General features: G+C 49.3%; 1 protein-coding gene across 1 annotated transcript in view; it reads right to left on the minus strand.

Moving 5' to 3' along the window:
• Positions 1-6,278: 6,278 nt before the first annotated feature.
• TRIM71 (tripartite motif containing 71) overlaps positions 6,279-24,173 on the minus strand; it is a 60,779-nt gene continuing 42,884 nt past the window's right edge. The window contains exons 2-4 of the mRNA XM_055413381.2: positions 18,197-18,364; positions 11,515-11,649; positions 6,279-7,867 (exon numbers count right to left, since the gene is read on the minus strand). Of these exons, the coding sequence (XP_055269356.1) occupies positions 6,416-7,867; positions 11,515-11,649; positions 18,197-18,364 (1,755 nt within the window). The 3' untranslated portion in view covers positions 6,279-6,415. The remainder of the gene's footprint in view (positions 7,868-11,514; positions 11,650-18,196; positions 18,365-24,173) is intronic.

Raw genomic sequence — 24,173 nt, forward strand, 5'->3', positions numbered from 1 at the left:
AATTAGATCCCACATGCCACAATTAAGATGCAGTGCAGCCAAATAAAAATGTACTTTTTTTTTTTTTACAAGTCTTGGTATCCACCTGTTTTGCAAACACTGCATGGACCCAATCTGACCCACTGACCAGAGTACTAGCTCTGGATCCTCCATCACAGACCTCCCTTTCATGATGGCCGTGTACACACCATTCTTTATTCCTGAATCAAGGACCACACAGACACAGCCTTTCCATGGAAAAAACCCTCTTGTTTATTTGATTCAACAAAAATAAAATAAGCTGCATAGGAACAATTTTAAAGTCCAGAGAGACACCAACTTTGTTTTAAGGCTGCAGTAGCTGATACATCATCTCCTTGCTACTTTGTCCAGCCTCCTCTGTGGACCACAGTGATACATTCAGAAGCCTGTTAGCTAACACAGGAGTTTTTGAACACTTTCCCATCGGTTCTTCACCTGCTCATTGCCTGTCATGCCTGAGGCCTGCAGTGTATCATTTAAAAGTAAAACTCCAGAAGGGAGGAGGAAAAAAAACACAAAAACCCACCCCAAACAAGAACCCACCTTAAAGGTCTGGGGAAAACCCTTCACTTCCCCAGTTCTCCACTTAATGGACAGGATCCACACCACCGCTGCAATGCCCATTTTGAAAAGTGTCAAGAGGCAGTCAGCAACCAGGAGGGCTTGCAGCATAGGTTTCTGTGGCCCAGGCAGTTAGTCTGGTGGTGCATATTCCTTCCACCATGTCTGCCTTGAACAAATTAAAAAAAAAAAAGATTTATCTTAGTCACTAATCCCAGGCAACATGCCCGTGTTACTTTCTCCAACTTTGCATTTGCTTTTCTCACAAAACAAAAAACAAAAAAACACCCTCAACCAAGCCATGTGTTCTACACTTTCAAATTTAAAGCATTTTGTTGACCGGGCATGACAGCTAATGGACAGTATAAGCAAGATTCATAAAAAACAAACAAACAAACACTAACAACCCTCCCACCCACCCGAATATACCTAACATGCTAGTTAAAAACATCCCTTACCCACCCACCCTCTCACCTGCATTGAACTGGGGAAAAGAAGAAAAAAAAATAAGAAATCTTACCGCCCTAAAAACAAGAACATCCCAGAAATGTGAAAAATCTTCCTCTGAAAAAGACAACTACACAGACTGCTAGAAACACAAAGAACTACTCCAGAGCTGGTCATTTAAAGAAGTAAACACTGTGCTACACACATTAACATTCAGTCAGTGTGCTCTGGGATAGAGCCTTAAGAAAAGTACTACCTGAGCTTGTAAGTTAATACAATCATTAAAAGGAGGTCTACGACCATGTGGACACACAAAACTTTTAGAACCATTGCTGGTTAAATGATGATGGAAAAACATCCCACCAGGCTGGCTTGTTAACCCGTAAGATCAGTTTTTTAAAATAGGCATCTTTGAGGTATTTCTTCACCATGACATCTTTAAACCAAATGCACGAGAATGACAGTGGTCTTTAGGACCCTCCCTTCCAAACTGTAACAAAACCTGAAGCGAGGGGAGGGAGAGAAGTGGAGAGGCAATACAGTATTTTCATGGTAATGTGCTTCTCAACTTTATCAAGTATTTAATCAACAAGCAAAGGAAAAGAACAACCCAGAGAATGTGTTACCTTTGGTAGGGGGGGAAAAAAATCAAACACAGAACAGAAGAGTGACACACCATTCACCATCACTGCTCAGTCAGACAGTGATTGTTGCAATGTCATGGTGAGGCATGCCTTGCTGGGTCCAGAAAGGGTATAAATACAATCACAAGGTCTAAAGGATGCTCATTCCCTTCCAATAGGTGATGTTTTCAACAACCAGACCCTTAGAATTGCTCCTAAAAGGCTGTATTTGTAGACATTCAAAATACAGATAAAATATTTTTTCTCTTGAAGAGAGAGAGAGAACAAAAAAAGAGAGAAAGACCTAAAGGTCTTCATTTGCAGTTAAGTCCTCAAACAGGTCAGATGTACCCGTGGTTTCAGAACACTGAGCAACGTGGTAATGGTGTGCGTCGTTAACTCCTGGTGGGGGAAAAAAGCCAGATTGGTAAGAAATATTTGGGTTTAAGGACTTGGTTCTGCATGAGTATAGGAAGATTTGGTTTCCAGGTTTCTTTTTCAAGGTCGGTCCAATGTTCCTCCTGGGAGAAGTCAGTTCTGGAATTAAGGAAAACGTTTTCTTCTCGAGGTAGCTCTCTGCTCCCACCCACTCCCGGTGGATTAATACTATTCAGAGACCCTGTCAGATGCTAGTGTGAGGTAGATGACTTTCTGCCAAAAGTGAGGTAGAAATGAAACAAAAGCAGACGGTGTGGAGTGGAGTGAGTGGGTGGGTGGGTGTGTTCTTGTGTCTGTCTGTGATTTACGCCCCGGCCTGCAAAGGGCCAGAGAAGATTGGGAGGGCCAGGTTCTGCAATTCCACCACATGCAAGTATTAAGACTTTTTATACAGCCCCAGACTGTTGGAAACTCAGTAAGAGTGATGTCTTAAATAAATACTTTTTGGCACCATCGGATTTTTTTCTCTTTTTTAACAGGAAAAACAAAAACAAAAAACCACAAAACCAGCCTATAACTTTGGCATATCTTTCGCTACCTACCAGGACACAGCAGTCTCAAGATCTTCAGAGAGGAAGACAACACACAGAAAACAGTAAGACTTCCCTCCTCGAATCATTAAGCTTTGGCTTAACTAGAATAAAGCAGACGGAGCCAGTCGCACGGTCTTCTCTTGCAACCGCATTTCAAAGTGCCTTCAATTCTGGCAACTTGTTTTTGGCCCAGCATGTAATTTAGATTCTGTTTATGGTACCCTAGTCTTGTGATGCCCCAAATAAGTTAGACTTAACTGGGTTCTGTCAATCAAAGAGCCAGTGGACTTGGGGTCCTGTCTGGGCCACTGCGCTCCAGGCAACTTGAGTGCCACCTGCCAGCCACCACACAGCACAGGCTGAGATAGTACTGTTTCTCGTGACCAAATTCACACAGGAATTACTGGGTCGGCCAAAAAGTTTGTTTGGGGTTTTCCATCACACCTTATGGAAAAACCCCAGCAAACTTTTTGGCCAACCCAGTATTCAAAAAAAAACAAAAACAACACACACCACGAAGCAAACCCAACCACTAGTAATACTTCCGAAATGTCAAGTCGGTGTCAACTAAAAGTGGTTTGCCTCTGTGGGTTGTTTAGATTTCCTTTAGCCATTGTAATATTTAAACCTGTACATCTAAATCCAATTGGCATCTCAAACCATATACTGACCCTACACCCCATTCCATCCCCTGACCAGATCGGACATACACGGGGATTACTGTCTCAGCATCACATTCCTCAATGGAAACATTTTATCCTCCTCGCTCACAGCACCCAGGAACCCTATCTTTACACCACGTTAAGGACTCCTGCTTTGACCCAATTCCTGCTACCCTGGTGTCACACCTCCTAAGGGGCAGGAGACCTGCACTGGTAAACACGTATTGTGAACAGCCTCACTCATTCTAGGGAGGTCCAAAGGCTAGCCTTTCTCATGACTCTTTGATCCGGAGCATTCCACACTGTACAAGAAGCACACTCCGAGTGCTTTGCACCAATCCCTTGTGGGTCAGGAGTCAATCGGGAGCAGCCACAGACGGCAGTGTTTTACAAACAAAAGCTTCCCAAGTGTGACTGTGTTTCTCGAATGGCGGTGACGCACAATTCTAGGCGCAGACAAGGTAAGGAGATGTATCTTTTACAGAGAGTGAAGAGGCTGTCACCCACCCTCCATGCTCGTTGCAGGGAGGGGGCCTGTTTGCTTTAAGCCTGCACACTGGACTGTTGATTAATGAAGCCCTGGTCATTTCAGCCACGTGTGGAAACCCTGGATTCACAACCAGATCCACAGACAAACTTTAAAGAAGCAGCATTAGTTACTGCTACTCACCAAGTAAATTTCTCACTCAGGTCCCAGTATTTCCCCACAAATGGGGAAACTGGAGCAAAAGTGAGAGTGAGGATGATGAAACCAAAGACAGACTAACCGAAGGTAGTGACTACCTCAAACAACTCAGCCGAACCCTAATCACGAGCTGCATTTCAGAGCACCTGAAAGAATTTTCAAGATCCACTCCCCCCTCCCAACTAAAAAAACAATTTAAGCATTTAAAATCGGTTGTCTTTGGTGATTACTTGGGGGAACAGGAGGACTGAGAGAAGGAGGATCAGCACCAAGTTACTCCAAAATTAAAAAAAAAACACACACAATAAAAATGCTTAATTACATGTGCTCTTTACCAGGGACAGCCTAAAAGACAACTGAATAGGTATTAGAGGGGAATTCACTATTAGGGAATCACTACTAAATTCTTCAATAAAAGAAGAGGTGCCTTTACGGAACACCTCCCTACCCAGCAACAGTGCATCTGGGTGACAGCAGTTTGAAGCTGCTTTCCAGTTTGGGGATCTTTCACCGCACGTGGTTCTCCTTTATGGAACGAGGTTCCCCCCATTTTGGTCACTTAGAAACCCCAGAACTAAAGCAATGGGAAGAGACAGGGGACCGCAAAATGGTAAATGTCCCAAAAAGCTGGATGGGAAAAGCAATTTGATTGGCTGGCTACACTATTTCCCATCATCTCCTCTTCATTGGGAAAAACAAAGAGTTGTTCCGTTTGTTAACTTTATTCTGTTCGTTAAAAACCCTAGCCATACTGCAAGAGGAATTTCTCTTCAATACAGGGCCAGACACTGGATCTGTTAGGGGACAGATCATATTTGACACTTCTGTCCAGGCGCACCTCACTCTCTGGTGCCTTTCTGGAATTTGGTTCTCACTTCAGTATTTCCAAGACGGCCAAGGCTCAGAAGCACAAGGCTCTGCACCCCAGTCCAGCTTCTGACAAACCCACCCTGTAAAGTGACAGATGCCATCTCGTGGTTCCGCAGCTGGGGAGACCGGCTTCCTAAATCTTCGTTCTTTGGTTGAACAAGAGGTATTCTGTCCTATACGTTTTTCAGGTTGGGGAGATTTTTGGCTTACAAATCCTTTACATTCAAAGGCCTTTGAGGGGAAAACGAACCACGCTCCGTGGCTCAGGAGCAGACTGCTCTGTGAAGGTGAGCTGAGAGAGGGCGTGGCAGTGGGCTGTTCCTACTTGACTCGCAAACATCCCATCTCCCTGAACTTCCAAAGCAGGAAAAAATTGTGCTTTTAAAACAAAAGTTCATTCCTTTGCCTACTCGTCTTAGGAGGAGAAATGCCTAGGGTTCAGAGAACCACAATCAACCGCAGTTTGGGGTCCCTCGCCTGTGCCTCATGCTCTCTGCTGACCACATCCACGCCTGAAAATCCTCATTCTAAGCAGGAGGCGACTTTCCTTCTTCCTTCTAACGAATTCTTTATAACCAACAGCAAACGAAAAATCACTTAACTTCCAAAAATACTTTTAATCAAAAAGCTTGAACTACATCTATTTATCAGAAACCAAAGTGTGAGAAGAAAGTTCTTCGGGAGGTGGTATGGCATTTTCAGTTTTGCTATTTTGCTGTAAGGTGGTTTCAACTCTCTCTCTCACACACACACACATACACACACCCCCTCCCTCAGAAGAAATAAAAGATTGCATACCCTAAAATAGGAATGGTCAGCTTTTCTCGGCTAGTAAGCCACAGCCACATCTTCTAGGAGTAAGAAAAGATGCTGATGTTGGACAGGATGAGAAGCACACTGAGGTATAAAAGGAGAACACAGGAAAGTTCTCTGTTGCAGCATTAAAAGAAAGAAAATATAAAGAAAAAAAAAAAGATTTTTCCCGAAAAGATCAAGATCACACAACACAACCTAACCCCATAAACACAGTATTCTTAAGAACACAAATACTCTACAATTAAGCATCTTAAATCCTATTTTTCCATGTTTTATAGTTTTTTTGTTTTTTTTTTTTTCTTTTTACTTAGTAGTTTTCTCATGTTTCCTTGGCTCAATCTACAGAATGCACCCCACCGTACACATCCAGTGCCTCCCCCCAGCCAGAGATGCTAGGCTTGTGCGTGTCACACCCCGTGGAGGGGGGAGGGAAGCCCCCAATGAGCGAGGGTGGGAGGAGGCAGAGGGCCTGTCGGAGAAGGAAATGTAAAAGGTTTCTGAGGTAGATAGAGATATCACTTCACAGGCTCAATCCCTGCAGAAAAGATAAGTACATTCATCTGTAAAAAAATAAAGATGAGGTAGGACGTAAGCAATGTTGTACTTTTCTTGTTGTCTTTCAAACAAAAGCGACAAAAAAAAAAAAAACAAACTTTTTTCCCTGAGACAGTTTCCTCTTTGAAATTCAAAAGCGGGGAGAAGAGACAGAGGAGAGATGGACACACGCGCACCCCAAACACGGAAGCCCAGGAAATCTGATTAGAAGATGAGGATTCGATTGTTGCCAAAGTCCACCACGACGATCATCCCGTCCGGCGTGACCGCGATGCCGGACGGCCGGTCCATCTGCCCGAAGCCGCTGCCCTGGGCGCCAAACTTGCACAGGAAGCTACCATTGGACTCGAACATCTGCACCCGGTGGTTCCTGGAGTCGGCCACGATGATGCGCCCCTCCTGATCCACAGCCACGCCCTGCGGCCGCAGAAACTGCCCATTGCCCGTGCCCTCGGAGCCCAGGAAGCGGGCCGACTGGCAGTCCGGGTGGATGACGAGGAGCCGGTGGTTGTTGAAGTCGGTGACCACCAAGTGGCCCTCGTGGTTGAAAGCCACGCCCCGCGGGGAGTCAAAGTGCTTCCAGAGAGCCCCCTCGAAGCCGTACTTATTCAGGAAGACCCCGTCGGGCCCGAACAGCTGGATGCGATGGTTCCGCGTGTCTGAGACCAAGATCTTGCCCTCGGAATTCACTGCCACATCCCAGGGGTAGTTGAACTGCCCGTTCTTGGTGCCCTTCTCCCCGAACTTGAGGAGGAACTGGCCCTCGAAGGTGAAGATCTGGATGCGATGATTGTCCTTGTCGGCCACCACGATCCTGCGGGAGGCATCGCAGGCCACCCCGGCAGGCCGGTCGAACTGCCCCGGCCGGGAGCCCAGCGTGCCAAACTTGTGGTGGAAGGCGCCGCACGGCTTGAACACCTGGATGCGGTTGTTGCTGCGGTCGGCCACCACGATGTAGCCCTCCTTGTCCACGCTCACGCCCCACGGGCGGCAGAGCTTGCCGTCGCTGTCGCCCTCACTGCCAAAGCTCAGGCCGGGGAGCCCGATGCCCACGTAGCTGCGGCCAGACTTGACCACCACCTTGAAGGGGCTGTTCTCGATATGCTGGTTGCACAGGGTGACCGACACCAGGTGCTCCCCCTCCAGCTGCGGCCGGTAGCTCACCACGTACGTCCCGTTCTGCTGGTCGCTCACCTCTGCGCCGAACAGGTTGCCGTCGGGGCCCAGGACCACGGCCGACATGAGGTCACCCCCCGACAGCCGTGGCTCCCCGTCGTGGTCGTAGCCGATGACAGTGAAGGAGGCCACCTTTCCCTGCAGGGCCCGCTTGAGGCCATCGCCCGTGGCCTTGGTGAGCGGCGCGAAGGCCCCGCTGCTGACGAAGCCGAAGGATTTGATGGCGAGATACAGGGCCTGGTCGGGGGGTGTGAACATGACCCGGTCGTCCTCCTGGGGCTGCAGCAGACTGCGCACGGTCTTGAGCTCCTGTACCTGGGCCAGCATGCGGTCCCGGGCCAGCAGGATGTCCAGCGCCCGGCCCTCCTCCAGGACCTGCTGGACGGCGCTGATGGTGCTCTCCAGCTTGTTGAGGTTCTGCCGCAGCTTCTCCACCTGCAGGTACAGTGACTTGGCCTTCACCTGGCGGATCTTCTCTACCTGGAGAGAAAGGCAAGAGCCAGAAGAGAGGACACAGAGGCTTAGAAGACAGACAGGAAGCAACGCACCGGCTGACAGACTCATACACCGAGGGAAACCTCAGAAATGACCTGCAGAAATGACTGGTCTCCACGCCCCCAGCGTGGCAAAATGCAGACAGGGAAAGCTGGGGAACTTTCCCTGGTCACAGGCGATGACTACAGAGACCTGATGGCTAAATGCAATGACTAATCCTGGACTGAGGAAATGCTGCTACTGAACATATTACAGGTGGGACTTCCCTGGTGGTCCAGTGGTTACGACTCTGCGCTTCCATCGCAGAGGGTGCAGGTTCCATCCCTGGTCAGGGAACTAAGATCCCACATGCCTGGTGGTGTGGCTGAAAAAAACTACTATTGGTGAAATGTGACTGCAGACTAGACTCAAGATTCGAAACTAGTGTCATAACAAGACTCAACTTCCTGGTTTTGATTGAGAGAATGTCCTTGCTCAGAGGAAATGAACATTTAGTTGTAAAGGTGCCGAGTTGCCAACATTCCAACTTACTCTCAAACTGTAGGCATGTAGCTCATGCACACACACACACACAATGATGAAAATGGAACAAGATGCAAATCACTGGTGAATCTGGATCAAGCATACATGGAGTTCTTTTATTATTCCTACAACTTTTCTCTAAGCTAGAAATTAGGGACTTCGCCCTGGTGGTCCAGTGGCTAAGACTCCATGCTCCCAATGCAGGAGGCTGGCCCGGGTTCAATTCCTAGTCAGGGAAATGGATTACACATGCTGCATCCAAGGGTTCACATGCCACAGCTAAAGATCCCATGTGCTCTAATGAAGACCAGTGCAGTTGAATAAACAAAATATTTTTAAAAAATGTGAAGTGAAAGTTTCTCAGCCGTGTCTGACTCTTTGTGACCCTGTGGACTACACAGTCCATGGAATTCTCCAGGCCAGAATATTGGAGTGAGTTGCCATTCCCTTCTCCAGGGGATCTTCCCAACCCAGGGATCGAAGCCAGGTCTCCCGCACTGCAGGCAGATTCTTTACCAACCAGGCTATCAGGGAAGCCTTTTAAAAATTACATAAAAGTTAAGAACAGTCATGGGACAGATGTGGATGTTTCCTGAGCACCTCCTCTGCACCAGGTGCTAGAGATACACGTGGCCAACAGAAAACACGCGCCTCACCCCACCGAGCTTATAATTGGAAAAGATAGATACTAAGCAAGCAACGAAAGACAGTAAGACTAATTCAGACAGTGCCAGGGTGAGAGGGCAGGGTGTGATGGAGACTCATGAGGGAGGTCGGACTGAGAGGGTTTTCAGGGACATATAGCCGTGAAGGTGGAGAGTAGAGTGGCAGACATGGGACCAGCGGCAGGACTGCCCAACGGACTGGAGTGCAAGCATCTAACTCCAGATTACAAACTAATTCCCCCTCTTCACTGTTTTCTCTGTTCACAGGTTTTAGAGATTTTCAACACGGAGCCTAAGAGGCCCCACACTCTAAATCGGGAGACACCATCTTTTTTGGCAACTGGATTATCTCCAAAGGGGCCTCTAAACCTAAAATGCTGTCGTATGTAGAAACATGGCTTCTGTCCTGTTTCTGAGGGTCCCACACTATTAGGGAATGTGGGAATTTTGTTTGACTGAAGAAACAGCCATTTCTCCTTTCTTTCGCATGAGAGAACTGGAGATTCCTCCAAGTTTAAGCGTTTTGCTCCGTGAGGAGAATAAACCAGCTGCCCGGCTAGTCTGCACTGTTCTGCAGAGAGGACTGTGGCTTCTGAGTGCCTAACTGACCTGAAAGCCCAGAGTGTCCACTGTAGAAAAAGGTTCACCGGTGGAAGGGCTGGATTTAATCTGATTTCCCTGTGGGGTGGATAACATGATTCTGAACCCGATTCCTGCACATTCATCTGTCCACTCTGGAAGGACGTGCGTGCAGAGGCCCAGGTGCGGACCAAAGAGAAGTCATGTCCTCTGTTGTCGCTCTGGACCTTATCTCTGGGCCTCAGTTCTGATCCCTCAACTGTGTGGCGGGAAATGTGTAAGGCACAGGAAAGAAGGGGCATCCAGATGTGTAAAGCTGGGACCCCAGCACTCAAGTATTTTCAGTAACCAAGATGCACAGAAAGAAAACGTTACACAAAGGTGCCCAGGCAGGGACAGGCAGCAGGGAGCAGAAAAGTTAGTAATTAGTGGAGAAGGCAGACTCCCCCAGGATCTGGGGCAAGGTACTCGAGCAAAGATGAATAGGACTGCTGTGACTGCTGTGTGTCCACAACGAGCAAGCTGATTTTGGGTCATCCAAGAGTGAGTTTTTAGGCAAGTAAACAAGAAGCTGCTTACATGAAGAAGAGACAGACTCTGCTTCTCAATCTGCTTCTCCTACGGTAAAGCGCGCGCTCTCTAGTCCTCCTGAAAGAGCACTGCCCTGCGAGGGCGGAGGATGCGAGTTGGGCCCACCAGAGGGAGGGGAACTAAGGTGAGGTCTGCAGAAACCCCCGCACACAAAGGCCTTTTCATCCACAAATCCAGAAGAGCAAGTTTGTGGCAGAGTTCACCACAGAGCTCTCAGGTTGCAAGAAGGGGGCCCCTTTCGGTTATAATTAACATTCGTGGGTGGCATGGGACCGACAGACTGGGGACATCGGAGTGTCTGCAAACTGTGGCAGGCCCACAGAGGTCCCCGAATAAACTGTGTGAATGAACTCTTGGACCGTTTCTACCTGAGGACTCTCCTGCCAAAAGGGAGCAGAGCCATATTCCTTGAGAGACCCGAGAAGGCAGAAAGCAGACAGGAAGGGGCAATGCAGAAGCCAACGCAGCCTTCCAAAAGGCCGGCACAATTCACTGTTTTAGGGCATAGGAAATTGACGAGGATCATCTTCAGAAATCAAGATGCTGTCAGACTGCCTAGTGGCCCAGCTGACAGGCATCTGCCTGCCAATGCAGGGGACATGGGTTCAATCCCTGATCCAGGACGATCTCACATGCCTTGGGGCAACTAAACCCATGCACCACGACTACTTAGCTCAGGTCTAGAGCCCACGAGCTGCAACTACTGAATTAAGGCCATGCGCCTAGAGACTGTGCTCTGTAACAAGAGAAACCCCCAAACTGCAGAGAAGAGTAGCGCCCCCCCCCGCAACTAGAGGAAGCCCCAGTGGTTAGGACTCGCACTCCCAGGGCTACTCCTGTAGGGGGTGTGGCTTCTATCCCTGGTTGGGGAATTAAGATCCCATATGTCAAAAATTAAAAAAGTGTTAAGAAAACCCAAGACTCCATCCAATCTCAGGGACCTGACTACTTCTGAAAGGAGTCTTTCTGCTCGGAGAGCACCAGCAATGTCTAGACACACCTGCATCTTTCTGCAAGAAGGAAATGGCAAGCCACTCCAGTGTTCTTGCCTGGAGAATCCCAGGGACAGAGGAGCCCGGTAGGCTGCTGTCTATGGGGCTGCACAGAGTCGGACACAACTGAAGCGACTTAGCAGCAGCATCTTTCTGCAGACTATTCGAAAGTTGGAGCCAGGGTCCGGGGGATGATATCAGAACACTCACTGTCCTGCCGTGGCTCACAGAGGACACGCGGCTGCCGAGCTGGCCCAGGGTGGGGTGGGGAACCCTCAGTTACCTTCCACAGCAGCTCACACTCCCGCTCCTCCAGGGCCTTCTTGTGTCTCGCAGTCACAGCTTTGACCTCCGACTGCACCACCTTTGCCTTCATCTCCACCTGCTCTGCAACCGTCTGGGCCTGCTCGATGCTCAGCTGCAAAACCAAAAGCAAACTCAGAGCACGAGAAAGACCTTCACTCCCCACACGCAACACTTAAGGCTGCTTCTCTTCAGCCCTGAAAAATGAATGCCGTGGTCCCCCACCCAGGCCTCGTGGTCCCCATCCTTGGAAAGAGAGTGGGCGTTGGGAGAAAGAAGGGATTCTGTCTGACATGTAACTGGAGGAGCTGCTGGGCAAGGGCTGGGTTTCTTTGTATGAGAAATGGCACCTCCACAGTGAATGTCAGGATTGTTAAGAGATACTCCGACACTGTGAAACCACTGTAGCCGGGTCCCAGCCTCAAACTGGGGACGGAGGGTCAGATGTGAAAGTCACTCCAGGCATGCCAGTGACTTCCTGCAGGCTTTCCGGCCCGGGTCCCTACCTGGGGGAAACCCTGAAGGCCAAGCAAGTCCCTGGAGGGAGGCGTGCCACAGGCTGCAGCCCAGCTCAGAAGCAATGCCAAGGGCAAACTGGGACCAGTGTTGTACCCACCCGAAAAGCCACACCTGTGGCCAGACAAAGCTTGCCAGAGCCCATCCCTGCCCCCGCCATGCCCCTACCCTGTACCACCAGCCCCCAGTAAATCAGCCCGTTTAATCAGACGTAGTATTGCTCATAAAAAATTAATCCAGACAGAAGGCCTGGTGTTTTCATGAATATTACATGACGTGTCTTGAGAAGCCACAAGGATTGGAGATACTGAGGTATTAAATCAGGGATTCCAAACCGACTGCTGATATTCCAACTGGCTTTAGAGCAGATGGCCCAGATCAGGAGGCGCCCAGGGAGGCCTTAAGGGTCTGGATCCTGCCTGGGCTCAGCAATCAGCTGCAGGTGAACAGTCAACCGTGTGCCTGGCACAGGAGCTTTCTGGGACGTGGAACGCATCCACGGCTGGCACCCGTCCTGGGGTTCAGAAACCCAGGTTCGTTCAGATCCCAACTCCACCTCCTACTAGTTTCTAAGGTCTCAGGCGTGTTCCTGGCCTTCTCCAACTTTGGGGTGAATATGGGAAAAGTGCAGAACAATAAATGGGAAGAGCTGGATCCAGACCCTGGCCTGGAGTCAAATATGGCTACTAATAACAGTGCCGAGCTGATAAGCCCCTGCGACAAAGGCGCAACCATCCTCTCCCTTCACCCCCTTAGCCACATCATACAAGTAAGTAGGCCTGTTCATACCTCCTCCCTTGAGATGTGATCCCACAAGAGACACTCAGCACATGCAACATGGTGCAGTCACTGCCACAGTCTGGCGCCGGAACCATCTTTACCCAAAGGGAAGCGTCCATGCCCAGGAGGCAATTGTTTGCCATCTCCCCTCCCGCACCCTGCGGCATCCAACACCTACTATCCCTATAGATCCATTTATTCTGGGTATTTCAGACAATGGAATCAAACAATACATGACCAACCTTACTTTCAGGACCAAGCGCTCAGCTAACCAGTTGTGACAAGGGCTTCCCTGGTGGCTTAGCAGTAAAGAATCTGCAGGGGACGTGGGTTCAATCCCTGGGTCAAGAAGATCACCGGAAGAAGGGGATGGAAACCCACTCCAGTATTCTTGCCAGGGAATTCCCTGGTGGAGTACAGTCCATGGGGTTGAAAAACAATCAGACGACAACTTAGAAGACTAAACAACAACAATCAGCTACAATTCATTCAGTCACTTATAATTGAGACCCCTAACTGACCACCCTTCACGCTCTCAGTTGGAAGACACATTAATGGTATGGGAACCCCATGCAGCTGCCCCCAAACCAGACATAGCAGACATCCCCAGGAGGCCTAAGGACCAACTGAGTGGATCAGAGCTGGTACCTGGCTGATCTGGATGCCTCACAGGCTATCCATCACCTGGGATGGCTTTCACCTCTAAAGTCACCCCAAGATTCCAAAACTCAGCTCAGGTATCACCTCCTTCACTAAAATTGCAAGTAAAGAACACCCACCCATGACTGCAATGGGTTAGACACTGTCCTGCCAAATTCAGATGTGCCTGAAACTGCAGGAAATGTCTTAACTAGGGAATAAGGTCTTTGCAAATGTTACTGTTTAAGATGAGGTCACAGCAGACTAGCCTGAGCCCTAAATCCAATGACTTACCATACAGGACTGGGAGAAAGTGAAAAGTCAAAGAGTCAGTTGCTCAGTCGTACCTCTTTGTAACCCCACAGACTGTAGCCCACCAGCCTCCTCTGTCAATGGAATTCTCCAGGCAAGAATAATAGAGTGGGTTGCCATTGCCTTCTCCAGGGGATCTTTCCAACCCAAGGATCGAACTCAGGTCTCCACCAATGCGGGCAGATTCTTTACCATCTGAGCCACCGGGGAGGCTCAGAGGGCCATGCGCGGACAGAGGCAGAAACCGGAAGTGAGGCAGGAAGAAGCAAGACAAGGTTCTTCCCTAAAGTCTTTACAAGGAGCACAGCCTTAGTGATACCTTGGTTTCTGACTTAGATCCTCCAGAACCTCGAAAAAATAAACTCGTATTGCTGTAAGTCTGGAGAAGGCAATGGCACCCCACTCCAGTACTCTTGCCTGGAAAATCCCATGGACGGAGGAGCCTGGTGGGCTGCAGTCCGTGGGGTCACTATGGGTCGGACACAACTGAGCGACTTCTCTTTCACTTTTCACTTTCATGCATTGGAGAAGGAAATGGCAACCCACTCCAGTGTTTTTGCCTGGAGAATCCCAGGGACGGGGTAGCCTGGTGGGCTTCTGTCTATGGGGTCGCACAGAGTCGGACACAACTGAAGCGACTTAGCAGCAGCAGCAGCTGTAAGTCACCCAGTTTATAGCAGCCCAAAGAAACTAATACAGTAGCTGACAAGCTGAAATAGATGGATGTATCCAAATTACCCTGAAGAGAAAAGACTGATCAATCAAGTGTGTGCATGAGCAGAGCAGAGATATAACAGAGTCAGTAGCTTTCAAAACATCTCAGGTTTGTCAGTCGGGACTGATTCAGAAAAAGAGAAACCTCACTAGACATTTAAACAGGGACAATTTAATGCAGGGAATTCAGCTGTACAGGAAGTAGAGACTGCTAGGGCAAAAGGCACCCTGAGCATTGGGAGAGTAACTTCGGTCAGCAGCGACCACTCCCAGGTGTCTGAGAACAAAGAAAAGTAGGGGTTACTGGGAACAGAAGTGTGGGGAGGGACACCCCAGGGCCCAGCTGACTCTGGGAGGGGCAACAGCTGGATGCTGGAGCCAACATCTGCGACCAGGAGAGGAAAAGAGCTGCTGATGAGAACAGGAGTCAAGAGGAGGAAACGGTTCCAGACATGCTGTTCCAAACACTGCAGCCCCTGCCTCGGACGGCGTGACCACCGAAGGGCGGGCTGGCACACCAGTAACGGGGATGCCCGGTTTCCAGAGGTGCAGGGTATTAATTAGCACAGAGCGGATGTCCTCGTCTATATCACTGAGCCAACCACGCCTATGTCGGTAACATTTTAAAATGCCTCCCCGATGGTAAGCAAAGGCATCAAGCTGCCTTCAGTCAGTCAGTTCAGTCGCTCAGTCGTGTCTGACTCTCTGCGACCCCATGAATCACAGCACGCCAGGCCTCCCTGTCCATCACCAACTCCCAGAGTTCACTCAAACTCATGTCCATCGAGTCGGTGATGCCATCCAGCCATCTCATTCTCTATCGTCCCCGTCTCCTCCCGCCCCCAATCCCTCCCAGCATCAGAGTCTTTTCCAGTGAGTCAACTCTTTGCATGAGGTGGCCAAAGGACTGGAGTTTCAGCTTCAGATCAGTCCTTCCAATGAACACCCAGGATTGATCTCCTTTAGAATGGACTGGTTGGATCTCCTTGCAGTCCAAGGGACTCTCAAGAGTCTTCTCCAGCACCACAGTTCAAAAGCATCAATTCTTCAGAGATCAGCTTTCTTCACAGTCCAACTCTCACATCCATACATGACCACAGGAAAAACCAGAGCCTTGACTAGACAGACCTTTAGGTTTATATTAATGCCACATGACTTACCAAACTGATTTTCCATTAAAATCAGAAGAAATGGAAATAATAGGCGCACTTTCCTACAGCCCAAGAACTGGCCAGAGGGCAGTGACCACCTTCCACCCTTTGCATGGACGGTGAGGGTCTGTTCAACCGCCCACCCTACTGTCTCCCCGCCAGGCTGCTCTCAGTGATTTCTCCCCTTGGATTTGGCTCTCCTACCCTGTGATAGGAGTATTTCTTCCATTTTCCAAACAGGTAAAAGTGAAGCGAAGTGAAAGTCGCTCAGTCGTGTTTGACTCTTTGTGACCCCATGGACTATATAGTCCATGGAACTCTCCAGGCCAGAATACTGGAGTGGGTAGCCTTTCCCTTCTCCAAGGGATCCTCCCAACCAAGGGATTGAACCTAGGTCTCCCGTACTGCAGGAGGATTCTTTACCAGCCAAGCCACCAGGGAAGCCCAAAACAGGTAGAAGGGGAGCAAAGCTCTGGCTGTAATTTGAGTTGTCCCCATTCCCAAAGGCATAAAAGCTCGGTATGAAGAGACCAAATCGATCTTTCTTCTCCAAATCCTATATAACTTTCAGGCAAGCACTGCACTCCAAGGTGTGCAGACCAGGACCTGCTTAACTAGTTCCCATTCTCTATGCAAAGCACTTGAAGGACACAAGAGGCAGATGGGTTGGCAGATGGCAGTGGGTGAAAGGGTTGGGGAAGCTCGGAAAACAGAAACTCACACTTGATATAAAAAAGAAGTCTGCACCGTGGCTAAGTCACGTCGGTGTACGGCAAAAACCACCACAATATTGTAAAGTAATCCTCCAACTAAAATAAATTAATTAATTTAAAAAGGAAGAAGAAGAGGGGCTTCCCTGGTGGTCCAACAGCTGGGACTTTGTACTCCTGATGCAGGGGGCCTGGTTCGACCCCTGGTCGGGGACCTAGATCCCACATGCCAAAACTAAAGATCCCATGTGCTGCAACTAAGATCCAGCACAACCAAAAATAAATATTGGGGACAGGGGAGGGAGGAAAGAAGGAAGATCACTGGACAAGCATGGCACTTGAGGAAAAAAAGGCTGTCTTCACATGATAACATATTCAATCAAACACTTGAAGTTGAGGATCTCAATCTGGGCAGGGAAGTCAGTGATGCCAGCTGACTGTTGAGTGGCGGCCACTTAGTACCGAGGAGAGCCTGAGGCCAAATCTGGGTTTCACTGAGAAGAGTGCCAAAAGCGATTAGTGATGTCTGCGTGGAGAACAGCGGTGACCTGATGACAGGTATTTAAAGTGGCCTGATAGTCAGAAGATAAGACAGAAGCAAGTGTCACCGATAAAGGCCACCACAGCAGACATGAGAACTATGATTCATCTTAACATTGTCAGTGGGATTTTTTCCTTTCTTGGTTGTACACAAAATAAATGTGTATCTTACAATTAATGGCATCTTAAATGTGATGAAAAAGTAAGTAAAGAATCAAGGCTGTCTTATGTGGAAGGCAACTATATTCCTGATCCAAACTATGGTTGGCCCCAGGGAAAACCTTTATGAAATTCTCACTTTACATTTGTTGTTGTTCAGTTGCTAAGCTGTGTCCGCCTCTTTGCAATCCCACAGATTGCAGCCTGCCAGGCTTCCCTGTCCTTCACCATCTCCCGGAGTTTGCTCAGACTCACGTCCATCAAGTGGGTGAGGCCATCAAACCATCTCACCCTCTGTCATTCCATTTTCCTCCTGCCCTCAATCTTTCCCAGAGTGTTGTACTTTCACGAGTCTGATAACCTGACTCAGCAGAAAGATTACTTCAGTATCACGCATAGAAATGTTGACAGTTGCTGAGAAACTTACTAAAATCCTAAAGTATCCTTCTTCCCTAGAGCATGATCGACTCTTTACCATCTCCCTCCAAAAATATTATTTTAAAAAATAATTCACATTCTAAACAGTTTCCTATTCCATTTCTGCTCTAGGATTAGTAATGTTTGACTTTCAAGTTTATCCTACCAGACAAGGAAAACAACCTGATTTTTTAATTTTCCTAAAACCCTGTCAACCTGGATCAGGCGACACTATTAGTGCCTATGTAAGCAAACTTTCCTGAGTCCCAAAGTTATATGTATCCCTTCCTACATGACCTTATTTGGCTCCCAGGGAAGTCTGAGACTCTGAACCTTATATGAAATTTCCCATGCTCACTTATTTCTCTTCTCACCTGTAAGCCAATCTGGGTAGCAGGATGAGGACACAGTCTTCCTACAGTTCTGACTGAAGCAGGCTCATGTCCATTAGATTGGGGCGGGGGTTGGGGGAAGGCGGGAGAGAGGAACTTGGATGGGAAACTTGCAAACTCAAGTCACGTCACTGTCATCTTCATGAGACTCTGAGGTCTCCATGCCCTGCCCCTCCGCCCTCATGTGACTGCTGCTGCCTGTCACGTGGGCTCATCTGGGTCACTGTCCCGTGGCACACCCAAACAGCTGCACACGTCTGCAAGGGGGGTGGGAAAGGTGTTCTGGGCCAGGAAGAACCGGGGAGACGGGTGAAGGGTGGGGAGGGACTGACCTGGATGGCCTGGCGGCCTTGCTGGGCGTCGGCCAGCAGCTGGATGGTGAGGGCCCGCGAGTCCTGCAGCGCCTCCTGGAGGTAGACGAAGCTGTGGCCGCCGTGCCGGCCCAGCGTACACTCGCGGCAGATGGGCACGGAGCAGGTGTCACAGTACAGGTGCAGGACCTGGGGACCAGACAGGCGCAGGCGTTAGCGGCGTGCGGGATGCTCTGCCGCGCAGACCCCCACAAGACACACGCACCTCCCATGGGAGGGGGAGCGCCGCAGTCCACCCTGAGGACAAGCTGCTCCCCTCCACCCCGACACAAAAATCAACCAGCTCCCTCAGTTTCATTCACAGCCATGACTGAGCTGCTTGGAAGGCCAAGAAACAAAGAAACAAAACGATCCTCCCGCCATCAGAGACTTCCCTAATCCTAACCAGAGACAGTTCCAAGAGTATGTCTCCTAGGTCTTGCCATCCCAGGCTCTGGGCTGGGAAGCCAGGCAGGGGACCAGGATCAAACACCCACCCACTACAGCCCGCTGCCACCTTCTCCATCGAGAAGCACTTAAGCAAGGTGAGGGCTTCCATTTCTGTAACGAAGGCCAGAGGCTCATGGTAAAGCCAGCCAGCTTCTTGGCTTTCTCTTTCCTGCCAAGTTGTTCCCAGGAGTTGACCCTCCTGGGAGGCAGCTGGAGCTTGACAGAGCTGCTTTATGCAATGCTCTGTGCCGCCCTGGGGCTCCCCCCCAGTGCTGGGAGGGGCAGAAGGCTTGGCACCACCTCCACCTGCTGATAAACACCCAACTCTCAATAGCAAAAGCTCCTCGGCATGGGGCCAGTTCCTTCGCATCCCTCCCCAGAGTTGGCCCTCGGCACCACTGTCTGTAAATGTTTGCTGGCTTGCTTACAAGAGTAGGGCTTCAGTTTGCCTGTTACACTGTGGGGGGGCGGGGGGGGGTGGTTGAGGGGAAGCCAGCCAACAGGCAGGGAAGCAGTTTGAGTGTTTGGAGGGGAGGGTGGGGGAGGGTGGCTTTCACATCCGCAGTACTCAATGCCCAGGAGAAGAGGCCACACAGGTAGCAAGGGCTGCTCCCAACACAGAGTTCTGGCGACCTATCCAGGGCACAAAGCACCTGCCAAGGTGTCACCAAGGGGGTAACACTCAGGACCAGGAGATTCTGGAAGCAGAGTATCGTGAGGTAGAAGAAGAGATGGGGGTTGCCCTGAGACCCAGGTAAGTTCCTATTATACTGCACGTCCCATCCTGCACGGGCCGGGTCATCTCGCTCTATTTACTGTGGGTGGAGCATGTCCATTAGGAAATGATGCCCCCAAGCGGCTGTCGGGCAAACAGGCCGCTCCACTCAGAGGAGCACGTGACCCAGGAGAGGTTAGGGTGCTTCTTCTCTGTCTGGGATCCAAGAATAGGGAAAAAGGAAAGACTAAGTATATCAAATTCCTGCTTGGAAGAAATGGCTGTGATCCAGCAAGTTTTCTAGACCCCCTTTCTCAGGCAGGAAATGTGATCGGGTTTGTAACTTGTCGAATGTGGTACTTCCCCAGAAGTCGAGTCCAGGAGGCTCTTGCCTCCGTGAAGGCCAATTGCTTTTTGAAAAAGGCCTACCATTTAGAGATGTAATCTTTCTCATTTGATAAATTTAAAATTCCCAAGCCAGCCTGAGATCTGAACCAAAAAACGCTAAATAAATAAATGTAGGGAAATTCCTGGATGCTCTGTATTTATGAAGTTCTGCTAAAGCACTTCTCTGGCCTGAACAACATCCCTCCCCTCTGCTCCTTCCATTTGTCACGGGAATAAAGGGATCACTCCTGCTAATGTGAAGTGTGAAAACCTCCCAGCAGAAGGCTCCTTCCTCTTACCAAACAGCTCCTCTAATCAAACACCTCTGCTCAGGATCCACCTTTATTTTGGGGGGGGAGGGGGATGGATGACTGGTGTCTGCCTGCTTTCTTAGATCTGCGGGCTCCTGCCAAGTGGGGAAGAACGTTAGGCTGTCAGCCTGAGCCTGGCACTACCACCGGCCTGCCAGGACACCTGCTATCCAGTCACCTGTCTCGGTTTCAGTTCCTTGTATGGAGCATGCGGTGTCTGACCAGGGACCTCAGGAAAGCCCTTCCACTCCAGAACTCCCAGGAACCCTATTATCTCTGGGGACTCAATGCCACAAACCAGAGAATTCTGGGCTGAGCCGGAAGCCAGCCTCCAGGTGCCAGTCGTTCAACTGCAAGGTATTAAGGTGATTTTTCTGGGCTTTTAAGTTTGCAAACTCTGGAGCATACACGAATGATGCTGTCCGGGGGAAGAGATCCCACAAATGGTGGGTTTCAAAGAATCTTGCAGAGACTTCGCCGGTGGTCTCGTGGTTAAGACTCCAAGCTTCGACTACAGTGGGCTTGAGTTCAATCCCTGGTTGGGGAACTAAGAGCCCATGTGCTACAAAGTGCAGCCAGAAATAAGCAAATAAATAGGCTCCTACAAGCGGTGAGGCCAGAAGAGATCCTAGGCAGAGAGGGGAGGCCTGACAGTGTTTCACATGGGATCAGTGTAGCTCTAACATACTCTGCTTTCCAAGTGCCAGTGCTTCTGCAGTTCCACGCTAACTACTGGTCACAGGGCTGCGGGTGACATGAACAGCAGGGAGGACTTCCCTGGTGGTCCAGTGGCTAAGACTTCTGCTTCCAAAGCAGGGATGCAGGCGGGGGGTTGTGGGTTTGATACCTGGAGGGGGGATTAGGGTCCCATATGCTGTGTGACATGGGGGAAAAAAAAATTTTTTTTAAAGGAAGGTCAAAGCAGAGCCCCAGCAATGCTTTTATTCAACTGCTGATTTTTAAATTTATTACTTGAAAGATAACTGCTTTACAATATCGTGGTTTCCGCCATACATCGATGTGAGTCTGCTATAGGTGTACATGTGTCCCCTCCCTCGTGAACCTCCCTCCCACCTCCCATCCCGTCCCTCTCCTCTAGGCTGTCACGGAGCCCCAGCCAACTCTTGATTTTTTTCAAGAACACACTATCTAAAACCAAAAAAACTTGATGATCACATACTGTAAACTTTCTATTAGAGTAAAACTTTGGAGGGACGTCACTCCATTCAGAAGCTCCACACCTCATTCGCCTCACAGGTTCTAAAGTCAAAACCCAACAATTCTGGACCCTGTGAGTGAGACTCAGTGAGCAGGCAGGATGCACGTGGGTGTGCGTGGGTGCGAGTCTCTCTGGACCGGCTTATTTAAGGCTATTCTGAAAGAATAAACTGGAGGGCTGTTCAGAGGGGCCACAGGCAGAAAGAAATGTGGCAGAGGCCATGAACTGTGGCTCGGGGAGGAGGGAGGGAGCAGGCCTCTGGCGGCAGGAATTCCAGGGCCTGAGCTGCCCCTTCAGGGCTTCCCGGGCAGATGCTCGGACACGCCCCCTCCCCCCCACATGGCGACAATCTGGCTGCCCCAGCTGAATGGAGCAGGCCTGACCTCTGACCCTGCAAGTGACCACCCTCTTCCCTGCCCCCAGCTTCCAGAAAGCCCCACCCACTGCCTTCCTCTCCCAAAATTTCTAAAATACCAGGCGGAGACAAAGACCCAGGAATGTGAGCCCAGCAGGAGAGGAAGGGGGGTGGGTGGGGGGAGGTTAGAGAAAAAATAAGTAAAAATACCAAGCAGGCAGGTTTACCTTAGGCAGGGCTTAAATTAAGTGCTCGGTTAATGAACAAGTCGGCGTGCACATGGAATCTACCGTTTTATACAACGTGCGATACAACAAGGGACACACACACACACTGTGGAACTCCAGGGTAAAACACAACTACATACATCAGCGAGAAGCATGACTGGCAAAGATGAAGGGGCCTCTCACTGTCTAGATGCCCCGACGGAAATAACAACTTACATTTGGAGGTTTTTTTGGCAGCCCTTAAAATGAACTGAGGACATGCAGCCTCCAGCCTCCCACAAACTCAGGCGTAGCCAGGAGGTCTCCACCCGCCCCTCCAGACACTGGGAGGCTACAGCGGGGAGGCGGGCTGGTGACAACCAGAAGCCTGATCTGTTCGTGACACTCAGCAGCCTCTCCTATTAAAAAATGGTAAACCATGTTCAAGGAGTCAAGCCAAGCCACGAAACCAAGTCTCTTCAACAACACGGAAACCAAGCTTTACTCGACTGAGGGAAAAACAGACTGGAAACCCGGACTCTCAGATCCGTACAAGCTCTCCTGCATCTCCAACCACGTGCGGCCAGCCGCTAAGCTGTGGCCTCAGGGAGCCTGGGAAGTGAAGAAAGGAATCTTGGACCCTCCTGACACCATCACCACTGGCTCAAGACAGCAGAGTCCAGCGGGGGACAAGCTACCCTCTTATTGGGGAAAAGGAGTTGGAAACTTTTCAAAATATGTGCATTTTTAATGCAAAAATATACAAAACATTTTTTAAAAAATCTGCCCCAACAGCTCAGTTGTTTCTACATTTTTGTGTAATCACCCAAAACCTGCTATATTCTAAGACACAAATAGGAGAGCATTATACCAGACTTTTTCACTTAAGTGTATTAACCTGGAGACTGTTCTGGGCCCAGCTGCCTATTTTACTGCTGTTCTGTGGATATACCGTGACTTATTTAATTAGTACCCACTGATATGATTTTAATGTTGCTTCCTGATTTTGGAAAACTCGCAAGCAATGCTGCAGCGAATATCCTTCACATTGCTCTTTACAAAGCCCAGAATTTTCCATTTGGTAATAGATTCAATTGCTACTTTGACCTATCAGAAAGAAAAAAAAAACCCTACTTTCAAGTGTGGATAGTAAGCCTTTTTAAGAACTTGATGTTAGAGTCAGCCTCCACTCACGTGTCAAGAAGACCAAACCTCTTATTTGCAAAACAGAAACACACACACAGAAGTAGAGAACCAATGTATGGACTCTGAGATGGGGTGGGGGTGGGATGAATTGGGACTGACATATACACGCTACTGATACTGTGTATAAAATAGATAACTAACAAGAACCTACTGTATGGCACAGGAACTCAACGTTCTGAGGTGCCCTAAATGAGACGGAAATCCACAAAAAGGGGGATATATGTAAACACGTAGCTGATCCACTTGGCTGTACAGCAGAAACAAACTGTAAAACAGGTGTACTCCAATGAAATTGAAAAACACACACACACCCCCCCAAACCTACACGGAAGGCCAGTGTGTGGGGATGGACACCAGGGAGCCGGGTGATGTGGGGCTAGGAGCACAGGTCTACTCTGCTTGGTGGAAGTCAAGGGAAGGCTGAAGGGGGGCCCCAGAGGAGAAGCAAGGAAGCAAGGCCTGGCTTTCGTGTGCTTGGTAGCGGTTGCCAGATTTTTCCAAGGGTGGACGGGAGAAAAGCCACTAGGGATGACTCCAGAGGCGGACAGCATAAAGAGGAGGGACTGCCAGAAAAGTGAAAAAAGTGAAAGTGAAGTCGCTCAGTCGTGTCCGACTCCTAACAGCCCCATGGATTGCAGCCTACCAGGCTCCTCCATCCATGGGATTTTCCAGGCAAGAGCACTGGAGTGGGGTGCCATGGGACTGCCAGAGGTGCCATCCAAACACCAGTGAAACGAACACAGGGAGTCCCCGTACAAGCCCAGAATCCCATTCTGCAGTCCCCCCAAATCCAAGAGACTCTGGAAACCAAAAGTTTCTATGTATGCTGTGTGGCAGCAAAAACTGAACTGGCGTGAAAATGATCTCTCTCTAATTTTTATCTATACCATTTACGGTGAGTTTTTACATATTTCACTTCAGAACTGCTAATTTTCATTATTTTGTGGTGCTGTTTCACAGTATAAACTTTCCAAAATCAGAAATGTTGAACTTCAAAGGCATATCTAATCCCAAGAGAGAGAAGGAATGCCACCAGCTCTAACAACCCTATATATATATATATATATTTTTTTGGTTGTGCTGCACTGCTTGCAGGATCTTAGTTCCCCA

Source organism: Moschus berezovskii, chromosome 24, assembly GCF_049115385.1.
Source record: "Moschus berezovskii isolate FMDL1 chromosome 24, NW_MosBer_1.0, whole genome shotgun sequence".
NCBI lineage: Eukaryota > Metazoa > Chordata > Mammalia > Artiodactyla > Moschidae > Moschus > Moschus berezovskii.